General features: G+C 43.1%; 1 protein-coding gene across 2 annotated transcripts in view; it reads left to right on the plus strand.

Moving 5' to 3' along the window:
- The first annotated feature begins 2,895 nt into the window (after positions 1 to 2,895).
- Positions 2,896 to 13,855, plus strand: part of LOC121004696 (oocyte zinc finger protein XlCOF7.1-like) — a 67,274-nt gene continuing 56,314 nt past the window's right edge. For both annotated transcript variants that reach the window (XM_040436992.1, XM_040436993.1), the window contains exons 1-2: positions 2,896 to 3,128; positions 12,625 to 12,763. In XM_040436992.1, coding sequence (XP_040292926.1) covers positions 12,686 to 12,763 — 78 coding nt within the window. In that variant the 5' untranslated portion in view covers positions 2,896 to 3,128; positions 12,625 to 12,685. The remainder of the gene's footprint in view (positions 3,129 to 12,624; positions 12,764 to 13,855) is intronic.

Consider the following 13,855-nt stretch of genomic DNA (forward strand, 5'->3'; position numbering starts at 1 on the left):
TTCGGCGTTAGTGTGACGGGAGGTGGTTAAAGACTTTGTGGTTGCCTCTATACTGCATCCGCTGACCTGCCTACCAGAGCGAATCCCCACAGTTCACATTGGTTACTGCTATAGTTTGGGACACTTGCTATAGTTGGGATACTTGTTCATAGTACATCTGTATATTTGCCTGTTTGTATAGCACTATAGAACAGTCCATCTGTATATATGTATACATTAACACATCTGTATATATGTATACATCAGCACATCTGTATATTTGCTCTCTGTATAGCAATATAAAACACCTGTACATTTAACTTATTTGTACATAACTATTCCCGCCTTCTACACTACCCTTATCTGTATATAACATGTTTTTATTGCACTTGCTGCTCTTTGCACTTTTGATTAGATGCAAACTGCATTTCGTTACCCTGTATTTATACATGTGTAATGACAATAAAATTGTCAAATATTCACACACACATAATGGAGGGCATTGCTACTAATGGGGACCATTATTACTATTGGGGGTACTGTAGGTGGCACTGTTGCATCCGATAGTGCCGGATGCGGTGAATACTAGCAGACTGTTCCGGAGGTGTGAACGTAGCCTAAGATGTCTATGTGCCAAATTTTGCAGAGAAGAGACGTGGCTCATTATGGCTTCCTGGTCTGAAAGGACTAGATCAGTGATGGTGAACCTTTTAGAGACTGAGTGCCCAAACTGCAACCCAAAACCCACTTATTTATCACAAGGTGCCAACACGGCAATTTACCCTGAATAATACAGTCCAATATAGTGCATCTTCCATGTACTTTATCACTTAGCTATAATAGTTACATTCAGTGCGCCGTCTGTGCTGTTCATAGTGCGCCCTGCGCTGATGAATGGCAGGAAAAGTCTAAGGCATATTAGACTTTTTCCAGTGGGTGCCCACAGGGAGGGCTCTGAGTGCCACCTCTGGCACCCGTGCCATAGGTTCGCCACCACTGGACTAGATGAACAAAGATAACCTTTAAATCAGAGGAGACGTCACTGGATGTAAGAGGTATGTGGTGCTGTATAGTCCTGTATGTTTTTTTGCTATATATTTAATGCCCATCCAATTATGTCTTTACCAGAAGGGCTGGACGTAAGGGGTTAGACTCAGCGTACCCTCATACAAACTGGCACCTCGTTTCCTTAGTCCATTTGAAGTGATTCATAAATTGAATCCAGTCAGTTACAAGTTGCATCTCCCTGTCTCTCTCTGTATATATAATGCATTTCAAAACTACTGTGAGCAGGCACATATCTGGCATAACTACTGTGAGCGGGCACATATCTGGCGTAGCTACTGTGAGCGGGCACATATCTGGCGTAGCTACTGTGAGCGGGCACATATCTGGCCAAACTACTTTGAGAGGGCACATATCTGGCGTAATTACTGTGAGCGGGCACATATCTAGCGTAACTACTGTGAGCGGGCACATATCTAGCGTAACTACTGTGAGCGGGCACATATCTAGCGTAACTACTGTGAGTGGGCACATATCTGGCGTAGCTACTGTGAGCGGGCACATATCTGGCGTAGCTACTGTGAGCGGGCACATATCTGGCGTAGCTACTGTGAGCGGGCACATATCTGGCGTAACTACTTTGACAGGGCACATATCTGGCGTAATTACTGTGAGCGGGCACATATCTGGCGTAACTACTGTGAGCGGGCACATATCTAGCGTAACTACTGTGAGCGGGCACATATCTAGCGTAACTACTGTGAGTGGGCACATATCTGGCGTAACTACTGTGAGGGGACACATATCTGGGCATCACTACTGTGAGGTGGCACATATCTAGCGTAACTACTGTGAGGGGGCACATTTCTGGGCATAACTACTGTGAGGGGGCACATATCTGGGCATAACTACTGTGAGGTGGCACATATCTGGCATCACTACTGTGTGATGGCACATATCTAGCGTAACTACTGTGAGGGGGCACATTTCTGGGCATAACTACTGTGAGGGGACACATATCTGGGCATCACTACTGTGAGGTGGCACATATCTGGCATCACTACTGTGTGATGGCACATATCTAGCGTAACTACTGTGAGGGGGCACATTTCTGGGCATAACTACTGTGAGGGGGCACATATCTGGGCATAACTACTGTGAGGTGGCACATATCTGGCATCACTACTGTGTGATGGCACATATCTAGCGTAACTACTGTGAGGGGGCACATTTCTGGGCATAACTACTGTGAGGGGCACATATCTGGGCATAACTACTGTGAGGGGGCACATATCTGGGCATCACTACTGTGAGGGGACACATATCTGGGCATCACTACTGGGAGGGGGCACATATCTGGGCATACCTACTGTGAGGGGGCACATATCTGGGCATAACTACTGTGAGGGGGCACATATCTGGCGTGGCCTAGTGCCAAAGGAATTTGCCTGCTGCACATACTGCCCCTCTTCTTTATTTTCAAAAGTTGGGAGGTATGCAGGGGCATTTGTGGCCGAATTATTGAATAGATACCAAGACAAAAACTTTTATAGGAGCCTGGGGCATTATTTTATTACACTTGGCATTATTGCAGGCTCTATAACAGTGGTACAAGAAATATTAAAGGGAAGTTATATAGGCAGGTACTGCAGAAATGTATTGTAGTGACTCATTTGCTCTACTCTAGAGGCACTCTGGCTGGCATGATTTGGACACTGCCAGTTATAGAAACTGTGGCTGATAGTAATAGCCTGCTGCAGCCGCTATATACTATTAATTAGTATATGGATACTCTAGTCTAGATCTAGAAGTCAATATGTAGTTACTTATATTATGCACCGTTATAATACCCTGGTATCAGCATTGTCGCACGCTCCTCTCGGAGTGAACAGCAGGGGGCGCTGCGAATAAAAAGTCAATGAATCATGGATAATCAGAGAGTCAATGTTGTGCGACAGGATGGCGCGTCCTAAGAACCTGTTCGCCGGTGGACCGCAAACACGGAAGTGGCGTGGAACGCACAGACGGCAGAGTGATCGTCCACTGGAGACGTGCGCCGCGCAGTGGGAAGTGTGGACGTGACTGAGGCGGAGCGCTCGGTGTGCCTCGTCACTTACCGTCAGCACGACAGTCTGCCAGACCAGGTATGAATAATGTATTAATATGGGAGTAAAGGAACTTCTGCCAAGCGGAGAACCCCCGGTGATGAGTGGCACCTGCAGTGCCCATAGAGATGCCGGCCTGGATCCATAGGCTTCCCTTCCCACTCGCAGTGTATGTTTGGATGCACAGCGGATAATGTGCCCTGTGTGTGAACAGAGTCTGAATGCCACAGTACTTCCCTAGTAACTGCAGACACCGTGCCCCTGTACAGAGGTGACAGCCAGATTGGTCCTATCACTCCAGTACTTAGGACTGAGTCTCTTTTAACCCCTTTGTGGTATATATATATATATATACGTCGCTGTTGGGAAGCACTTCCTGTAAAGCGCTGTACATGTCTGGCGCAGTGGGAAGGGGTCAGCAGGCCAGCATTAATTATCACCCAAAAAGAAATCATGCCATACCCCCCCAACTCCCATGCCCGTGTGCAACGGCTATCATTGTGATTGTGGCCTGCCAATCGCAGACATTTTCAGTAGAATCCAAGCACAGACCAACCAAACGGGACATCAGTGGACATTTGCACTAACAAAAGGAGGCCCTGCACTGTTTTGCTATGCCAGGAATTAGCCGAGTGGAGTGGGCACAGCACCGAGCTCACTGCACCTGTATTCCAGTAGTATTGGGGAATCTGTGCACCGCATACATGTCAGCAGTGTTCGAGTCTATGGGTTCCAAACACTTAGACACCCTGAACTTCAGGTGACTATTTTTTCAGTAAAACAGTAAAATCGATAGTTTATTAGAAAATTTAGTTACAGTGCATATCGAATATTGTTACGCTTTAAGTTTTACTACTTTTGCACAATAAAACCCCTTTAAAAAAAATAATATTTTTTTTTGCTTTGCTTCATCCCAAGACCCATTTTTTTTATATTTTATTTTGGAGTTCATGAAACTATTGGATGTTTAAAGGGAACCTGTCACCTAAAAAAAAAAAAAAGCCCCCCAAACCGCCAGCATTACCTTAATAGCCAGCAGTATGTTCCTAAAGATCCTTTTCTTCCTCCGGCCAGATGCACCAAAATCTTGAAAAACAAACTTTAATCCCCTGCACGCGCTATGTAACAGCAGAGTTTGAAGTCAAGAGGGCAGCGGCCTCCTCGCTTCAAGTCAAGCTAAGCCCGCCCCTTACCTGCCCTCCCTTCACTGTGATTGACATCCTGCTGTGAGGCCGGGATCGTGCAAGTCTCGCACATGCGCAGTGCGCTCCTTGTCACTGCGCAATCCCGGCTCCCGCACTCAGCCGGCCGCCTCCGCTCCTCTGCGCATGCGCCGGGCGCGCACGATGGAAAAGCCTGGCGCATGCGCAGAGGAACAGAAGCGGCCGGCTGAGTGCGGGACTTCAAACTCTGCTGTTAGCGCGTGCAGGGGATTAAAGTTCGTTTTCAAGATTTTGGTGCATCTGGCCGGAGGAAGGAAAGGATCTTTAGGAACATACTGCTGGCTACTTTAAAGGGATTCTGTCACCTGGATTTTAGTGACAGAGCTTTTAACATCATCACATCAGTCTGCTCGTTTTGTATTAAAATATACTAGTATTACTACCCTAAGACTGGGTTCACACGGGCAAGACTTCCGCGCGGGTGCAATGCGTGAGGTGAATGCATTGCACCCGCACTGAATCCGGACCCATTCATTTCTATGGGGCTGTGCACATGAGCAGTGATTTTCACGCATCACTTGTGCGTTGCGTGAAAATCGCAGTATGCTCTATACTGTGCGTTTTTCACGCAACGCAGGGCCCATACAAGTAAATGGGGCTGCGTGAAAATCGCAAGCAAGTGTGGATGCGGTGCGATTTTCACGCATGGTTGCGAAGACTAAAGTCTATTCACTGTATTATTTTCTCTTTATAACATGGTTATATGGGAAAATAATAGCATTCTTTAATACAGAATGCTTAGTAGAAGGTCAATTGAGGGTTAAAAAAAAATAAAAAGAATTAACTCACCTCCTCCTCTTGATTGCGTAGTTGCCGGTCTCTTCTTACTACTTTAATCATGAGCTGCCGGCTAAAGGACATGTGGTGACGTCCAATCACATGGTCCAATCACATGGTCCATCACTGTGCTGATGGACCATGCGATTGGACCATGTGATGAGCTCAGTGACGTCATCACAGGTCCTTTGACAGGTCCTGAAGAAAGAACAGGTGACCGGCAGCTACGCGATCAATTGGAGGAGGTGAGTTAATTTTTATTTTATTTTTTTAACCCTCAATTGACCTTCTACTAAGCATTCTGTATTAAAGAATGCTATTATTTTCCCTTATAACCATGGTATAAGGGAAAATAATTACATCTACACAACCTTGAACCCAAACCTGAACTTCAGTGAAGAAGTTCGGGTCTGGGTGCCACATTCAGTTTTTTATCACGCGCGTGCAAAACGCATTACACCCGCGCGATAAAAACTGAACGGAACGCAATCGCAAATTGCGTACCTACTCGCGTGGGTTTGCTGCAATGCACCCGGGACTCATCCTGAGTCAAAACGTGACGCCCGTGTGAACCCAGCCTAAGTGTTGTCCTTTGTCTAGAAAATCACTTTCATTATTATGGTAATTACCTGAGTAAGGTGCCCAAGGGGCTGTCCCTCCGGCCGTTGGTGCCCAGCCGCGCCCCTTCTCCTGGAGCCCAGCACCGCCCCACTGCTAATTTATTCACTCCTCATTGCTGGCTGGCGCATGTGCAGTGTGTCCTGTGAGGCCGATCCTGGCGCTGACATGAGTATCCACGGCGCACGCGCGAGCTTATGGCTCAGCGAACGCATTCCGTGGATACACATGTCAGCGCCTGGAATCGGCGCAATATCGCTTATAGCTATCTCCATGCTGGATAAAGAGAGCTATTGAGTCCATAGTTAATAAAACATGTAGAATTATACATTAAAAATCCTGCGAGTCTCACAGGTAGTAAGTGCTTTCTAATTTACTTAACCCAACAAGTATTCCTTGTATACTAACCAAGTATCACCTAATGAATACGTGGCATTTTTGTATATACTAACAACCCATTAATACCTAGGCTGCTACTGGAGGTGGCATGTGGGATGAGTTATTAAGTATGTCCGTCTTAATGTATTATAAGCCCATTTATATTACTCCATGCGCCAATAGTGCTATATGTGTTAAACGCTCTTAATGTTTGTTTTGGACGTGGAGCAGACGTTACTGCTGACCTTACTGACTGAACCGATTCCATGGCGTGCCATAGCTCCAGTTACTCCCCATTGCGAAACCACAAGGAATATATGTGATTAGCGCTCCACCTAATAGAGTATAGCTTCCTCTCGCCATGGATACTATTTACAGCGCATGCGCCATGGACATGTACTGTTGGTATATAGAGATTCCCCTTTCCTATATTGGCCTTTGTCATGGAACACAAGTTACTATCGACCTTACTGATAGCGGTCTTTTGTTATTTTTACATGGGCTGCCCAAGTTTTATTTGAACTTAGAGAATCTCTTTAAATGTGTACAGTCTTGAGACCACTATCTTGATTAGTATATATTTGTATATTCTTATACTTTACATGGGATTGGATCGCAGTCAGTTTTTTTTTTTCAGTGTCACATATATGAGGAAGGGTTTGCTTTATTATTCTCATGTGTGTTCTCTGTTAAGAACAAAAGAATTGTGGGTGGGCACTCATACTACAGACAAGGCAGAAAGCAATTTATGAGGTCAATAAAATATAAAATACAAACATAAATAGTCCTAGTATTGATGGACAAATAGCATGTATATTGCATATAAAATCCTAGTATGCTAGGCAAAATGTATATCAAGACCTGCAACATGTACAATCCTAAAGTTGCAGGCAATGTAGATCACAATGTGTGTACTAAGACCTGCAACAGTATAGCAATAGGACTGAAACTTGCAGCAATGTGAAGACTAAGTTGCTTGAGACATCCAAAAAGTCAGTGAGGACCAGTCTTAGTGAATGCTAACACAATGTCTCTAGTCATGGAGTTCAGCAGTGGTATATTATGGCCCAATGTCTCTGGTAACATGTGCAAGGCTAAACAGCCTCAAAGGAATTCCTTCTGGATGAAATCCCGTATGGATAAAATAGCCAGCCTATATGTAGGTAGATATAAGAGGGAGTATAACAACTTATGTACCGATATCTTCCTGTGCGGCGTCCCGCATCAACGGTACAGTGGACTCACCTCTATGTCCGTATATTAGATATTGGAAGCTGCCCTCCTCTCCGCCGAAAGTTCAGCAGTTTCACTTGTCAGTGGTGGCGGGGAGCAGACTGCAATCAGGGCCGGTGCTATAATAAGGCAGACCAAGTGGCTGCCTTAGGGCGGAGAGACAGGGGGAGGGGAGGGCGGAAAAAAGGAAATTTTTTTTAAATACCCTGTATATTTCGCCCCTGGGTCTTATGGGGCGAATACTAATGAAGCGCTTCATTAGTACCGGAGGACCGGGAAGCGGTCCTCCGCTCGGCTGTCTGCTGTAAAGGGCTGCGCACCATGTGACCTCACTGTGCAAAGCCTTCACAGCTGAGAACCAGGAAGAAGAGAGAGAGCGCTGGTGATGAGGAGCGGCGTCGTCCAGGAGCAGGAGAGGTAATGGCGCTAATGGCTGATATGGAGGGCATGATTGATGGCGGGCATGATGGCTGACATGGGGGGCATGATGGCTGACATGGGGGGCATGATGGCTGACATGGGGGTCTGATCTGAGGCATTGGGGGCCTTATCTGAGGTCTGATTAACATTGGGGGCCTGATTGCTGGTCTGACCTGAGGTGCAGTGGAAAATATTTTTTTCTTATTATCCTCCTCTAAAACCTAGGTGCGTCTTATGGGCCGGTGCGTCTTAGAGGGCAAAAAATACGGTCCTCAAACCAGCTATTGTCTGAAGCAGAGAGAAGATACCAGGACCACACAGAGGAGAAGCCAGCTGCTGCAGACGGGACCAGGGCCAGGAGAGCTGTGAGGGGAGGGGGCGCCAAAATGGAGCTTGGCTTGTGTTGGCAAAAATCCTTGCACCGGCCCAGACTGCAATCACTGTTCAGCTGGTCGATTTTCATGCACCAGTCTCACGATATTTTGCAGTGTTGGTTTCGGCTATATTGCCGCTCCAGCTGTAAAATTTCTTCAAACAAATTCCATCGACTGTGTACAGCTTGGTAATTCCTACAGCATATATTTCCACGCCAAACGCATTTCGAAACGTTTCAACCTCAGTGGCTAAAATATGCTGTTTCTCATGATACTTTTATAGGGCACCATCTTGGGATATTGGTAAATCCTGAGTTGGAATTCTTCATTGCATCATCTGACAATTTCATTCACAGTAACACTAAAAGGGTCTATGTGCGGTTCATTTGCGATTTTTCATATTGTGATTTTTCGTCCAATAATTTTTCTTTATACAGTCCAATTTTGTTGCATTTTCCTATGTACATACTGTTGCGAATCTTTATTTTTATTTCATTTGATCTTATGTAAATTTTTTTTTTTTTTTGGGCTAGTTAAATTCCTTATACTGCGATATATGAAAATATAATGGTCTTACTTACTTTCCTTCAGCAGTTTCTTATAAAAACGAACTTTTATAATATGTAAATTAGGTCTCTACCAGCAAGTAGGGCGTCTACTTGCTGGTAGCCGCCGCAAAAAACCGCCCCCTCGTCGTGTTGATTGACAGGGCCAGCCGCGATCTCCTCCGGCCGGCCGGCCCTGTCAGCACTTCAAAAATCGCGCGCCTGTGTTCATTCGGCGCAGGCGCTCTGAGATGAGGAGGCTCACCTCCTCAGCACTCCCTCAGTGCGCCTGCGCCGATGACATCTTCTCTTTCGGTGATGTCATCGGCGCAGGCGCACTGAGGGAGTTCTGAGGAACACAGGCGCGCGATTTTTGAAATGCTGACAGGGCCGGCCGGAGGAGGAGATTGCGGCTGGCCCTGTCAATCAACACGACGAGGGGGCGGTTTTTTGCAGCGGCTACCAGCAAGTAGACGCCCTACTTGCTGGTAGAGACCTAATTTACATGTTATAAAAGTTCGTTTTTATAAGAAACTGCTGAAGGAAAGTAAGTACCGGTAAGACCATTATATTTTCATATATCGCAGTATAAGGAATTTAACTAGCCCAAAAAAAAAATAATGACTTTAGTGGGGTGACAGAAGCCCTTTAAATTTGATGCTTTCGTATATACGAATTTAGGACTATCGGCCAACAGGGAGCCTATAATTTTATCCTTTTTAATATGAAACCAATATTTTTTGATTTTTTCTATTTTTTTATGGTTAGTACTATACGGCAGAACAATGTATGGAGTGTCATCTCCATTCACTGTATTGTCCACAATCTGTGCTTCTTCCTGAGTATCAAAGGAGGTTTGTCTATTCATCAGTATGACCTTCTCAAGTGATTGGTCAACTGCGTGTATGGGATAATTTTTACTGAGGAATTGTTCCTTCATCGTATTGGCTTCTTCCCTAAAAGTCTCGTCCTTCGTGCAATTTCTTTTTAACCTCCTAAACTGTCCTAATGGAATGTTTAGTAGCCACCTAGGTAAATGGCAGCTACTAAACAAAATGTAGCTATTTCTGGAGGTTGGCTTTTTAAATGTACTACAAATTAACTTTTTATTTTCCATTTTTATTAATAAATCCAGAAAGTCTGTTTGTTCTTTATTTACACTTGCTGAGAACCGCATCTTCAGGGAATTGTTGCCTATTTCCTCCAGAAAATGGGAAAGTTCTTCTTCATCTTTTTTCCAGATAAAGACTATATCATGGATATATCTATGCCAGAGCACCAGGTCCGTCCCCAGCCTTGGGTCGATGAATTCATCTTCCCAATTAGCCATAAATAAATTGGCATAGATGGGGCGAACCTGGTGCCCATGGCAGTCCCGATCTTCTGGAGGTAGTAGTCCGTCTCAAAATAAAAATAATTATGGGACAATATAAATTTAACACCTTCCACTAGATACTCAATCTGTTCTATGTTTAGGTCACTCTCTTTTTCTGCAATTAGGATCTCATTGCCGCTATCCCTTGTTCGTGATTTATGATAGTGTATAACGAGTTCACATCCAACGTTCCCATGATCCAGTGGGATTCAAACTCAAGTTTCTCTAAGATTTTTACAATTTGGGTAGTGTCCTTTTATATAGGATCTTGCTTTCCTCACTGTAGATTGTAATAAACGGTCAATCTACTGGGAAAGGTTGGATGTGAACGACCCAATGCCCGAAATTATGGGGCGTTCAGGAGGATCTTGTAAGCTTTTGTGGACTTTCGGGAGACAGTAGAAAACAGGTCATCTTAAATCCGTGCCTACTATAAAATCAAATTCTCGTTTTAGTAAAATGCCTCTATCTAGGCCTCTTTTACAATATTCAATCAATTTACCGTTGAATTATTTTATCGGATCTCCTTTTAATTAGACATATGTCTTATCATCTGTCAGTTGCCTAAGACATTCTGCCTTGTTCTTATCAGCATCCATCAGGACTATCGCACCCCCCTTATCCGCAGGGTGGATCACTAGATTCTCTTGCTCTTGAAGTTGTTTAATTGCATTGCGTTCTTGTCTAGTTAGATTATCAGTTTTAGTATGTATTTTCATTTTTCTGATAACTGCTTCCACACATTGGCGGAAGGCCGCAATTTCTTGATCTATTTCCTGCTTAGGGAAGTGATTTGAAGCCTTTTTCAAACCCGTATGTTCAAATGTATGTCTCTTTTCTTCTGTGGAGTTAATGGGATTTTTTTAATAATATTTTTTAAGGCAAAGTTTTCTAATAAATTTTTCAATATATAGGTCAAATTTGCTTGAAGTTGTAGTAGGAGTAAACTTAAGGCCCTTATTTAGTAATTTGCTCTGAACCGTGGTTGGTGAGAAGGAGCTCAAGTCAGGGATGTAATCTGATGTGCCCTATAGAGACATCCCAAATATGTTCTAAGAAAAAACGAAAAAGATACAACAAAATCGTATAGATAAAAAATGTAATAGAAAAATATGCAAAAAAAAATCGCATGGTTTTTCTGAGAATGCAATTTTACATGAGATCAAATAAAATAAAAAGAAAGATTCGGAACAGTATGTACATAGGAAAATGCAACTAAATTGGACTGTATAAAGAAAAATTATTGGAAGAAAAGTCGCATATGAAGAAAAATCGTAAAGAAAAATCGCAATATATAAAAAAATCGCAAATAAACCGCACATAGACCCTTTTAGTGTTACTGTGAATGAAATTGTCGGATGATGCAATGAAGAATTCCAACCCAGGATTTACCAATATCCCAAGATGGTGCTCTATAAAAGTATCATGAGAAACAGCATATTTTAGCCACTGAGGTTGAAACTAGTCGTTTTGAAACGCGTTTGGCATGGAAATATATGCTGTAGGAATTACCAAGCTGTACACAGTCGATGGAATTTGTTTGAAGAAATTTTCCAGCTGGAGCGGCAATATAGCCGAAACCAACACTGCAAAATATCGTGAGACTGGTGCATGAAAATCGACCAGCTGAACAGTGATTGCAGTCTGCTCCCCGCCACCACTGACAAGTGAAACTGCTGAACTTTCGGCGGAGAGGAGGGCAGCTTCCAATATCTAATATACGGACATAGAGGTGAGTCCACTGTACCGTTGATGCGGGACGCCGCACAGGAAGATATCGGTACGTAAGTTGTTATACTCCCTCTTATATCTACCTACATATAGGCTGGTATTTTATCCATACGGGATTTCATCCAGAAGGAATTCCTTTGAGGCTGTTTAGCCTTGCACATGTTACCAGAGACATTGGGCCATAATATACCACTGCTGAACTCCATGACTAGAGACATTGTGTTAGCATTCACTAAGACTGGTCCTCACTGACTTTTTGGATGTCTCAAGCAACTTAGTCTTCACATTGCTGCAAGTTTCAGTCCTATTGCTATACTGTTGCAGGTCTTAGTACACACATTGTGATCTACATTGCCTGCAACTTTAGGATTGTACATGTTGCAGGTCTTGATATACATTTTGCCTAGCATACTAGGATTTTATATGCAATATACATGCTATTTGTCCATCAATACTAGGACTGTTTATGTTTGTATTTTATTGTAACATTTTATATTTTATTGACCTCATAATAAATTGCTTTCTGCCTAGTCCGTAGTTTGAGTGCCCACCCACAATTCTTTTGTTCCTAACTTTATTTATACTGGCAGGGTGAGCCACGTTGGTTGGTTGCGCCTACATCCATATATTGTCAGACCTTTAGCCGTCCCTTTTTTTGGATCTATTATTTGTGTTCTCTATGTACTTACTTTGGCCGAGAACAAGATCCAAGAAGGACTGAAATGTTATTGAATATTGTGTGATGATGGAAGGATAAATGAATGCATATTTGGAGTGCTGAATGCTGATCTCATTGATTATGTCATCAGTGACATCTTACTGGGAAATCTTCATCTTACCTTATTTGTTCTGTGTCTGTAGATAGAAGTGTGGATCCAATGTATTATGGTTGTCTGCTGACGATGATCCAGCACTTCTGGAAATGGGGAAACCTCAGAGCCAGCTGAATGAGAGGATATTAAACATCACCTTGGAAATCATCTTCCTGCTGACCGGAGAGGTGACTGCTTGTGGGAACTGTAACAAGACATCATTATTATTTCTTTCAATAAAACATGGACAAAACTGGAAAGAAGAGAGATTTTGAAATATCATGACATAATTTTCCGTGTATAGCAAAAAAAAAAAGTGATCAGGGAGCAGATTTAGTATTCTAGTCATTTACGGTATTTAGACAGCATGAATGTAATCTAGGCAGTCTAAACTACTATGATACATTAGGTGCATGTTTAGTAGACATTTTAGACACTGTTGTCTAACTTTACACCACCTATTGGTTTTGCGCCAAATATTGGCATGTACTGTCGCATTGCAAGCCACACCCCTTGTCTAGTAAGACAAAAATGATCTAAAACACATCACAAATGTGGTTCAAGACATGTACACCAGATTTTGGCCATAATTTAAACAGGGCTGTGGAGTCGGTAGATAAATGTTCCGACTCCTCAGTTTTATGTACCTCCGACTCCCCAACTCCGACTCCTCTGTATTATTATGCGAATGTATTTTATACATTCCTTGAGGGAAAGAAATGCAACCTACCACAGAACTACTGGCTGGGAAGCCAACAGACTACTGTATTGCACAGTTTAAGCAAAAGACAAACACAATGAAAACAAAGTTTTATAAAAAAAAATTATTAATCCATCAAGTGGCTGGATAGTAGCAGCAGGCATAAACATCAGGAACAGGATCTTTACCAGTTCAAAAATAAAAACCACATTATTTGGTTGTTTTAGAACAAAAACAAAGCTTATCTATAATGAACCAAAAACAAAATCTGTAAAACCTAGAAATGGTTTATATTAATCTTGAAATGTAGTTATAGGCTTAGCAAATGCAAATCAATTCAATGTAGAGTTCTAAGGAAGAGAATTGCCTCTGCAAGATCTGCTTTCATAGAGGCTCTTAAGTCAGACTTTATTATTTTTAGGGCTGAAAATAATCTTTCGACACTGACTTGGGTGGGTGGCATTGCAGTAACTATTCTGGCCACATCACTAACGATCTCTGGATAAACAAGGATTGTGCGTTGCGTGCCATATAGTGAAGCACATGAAAAGCATGCTTCTTCACGGTCACTTAACGTGTT

Source organism: Bufo bufo, chromosome 6 (genome assembly GCF_905171765.1).
Source record: "Bufo bufo chromosome 6, aBufBuf1.1, whole genome shotgun sequence".
Taxonomy (NCBI): domain Eukaryota; kingdom Metazoa; phylum Chordata; class Amphibia; order Anura; family Bufonidae; genus Bufo; species Bufo bufo.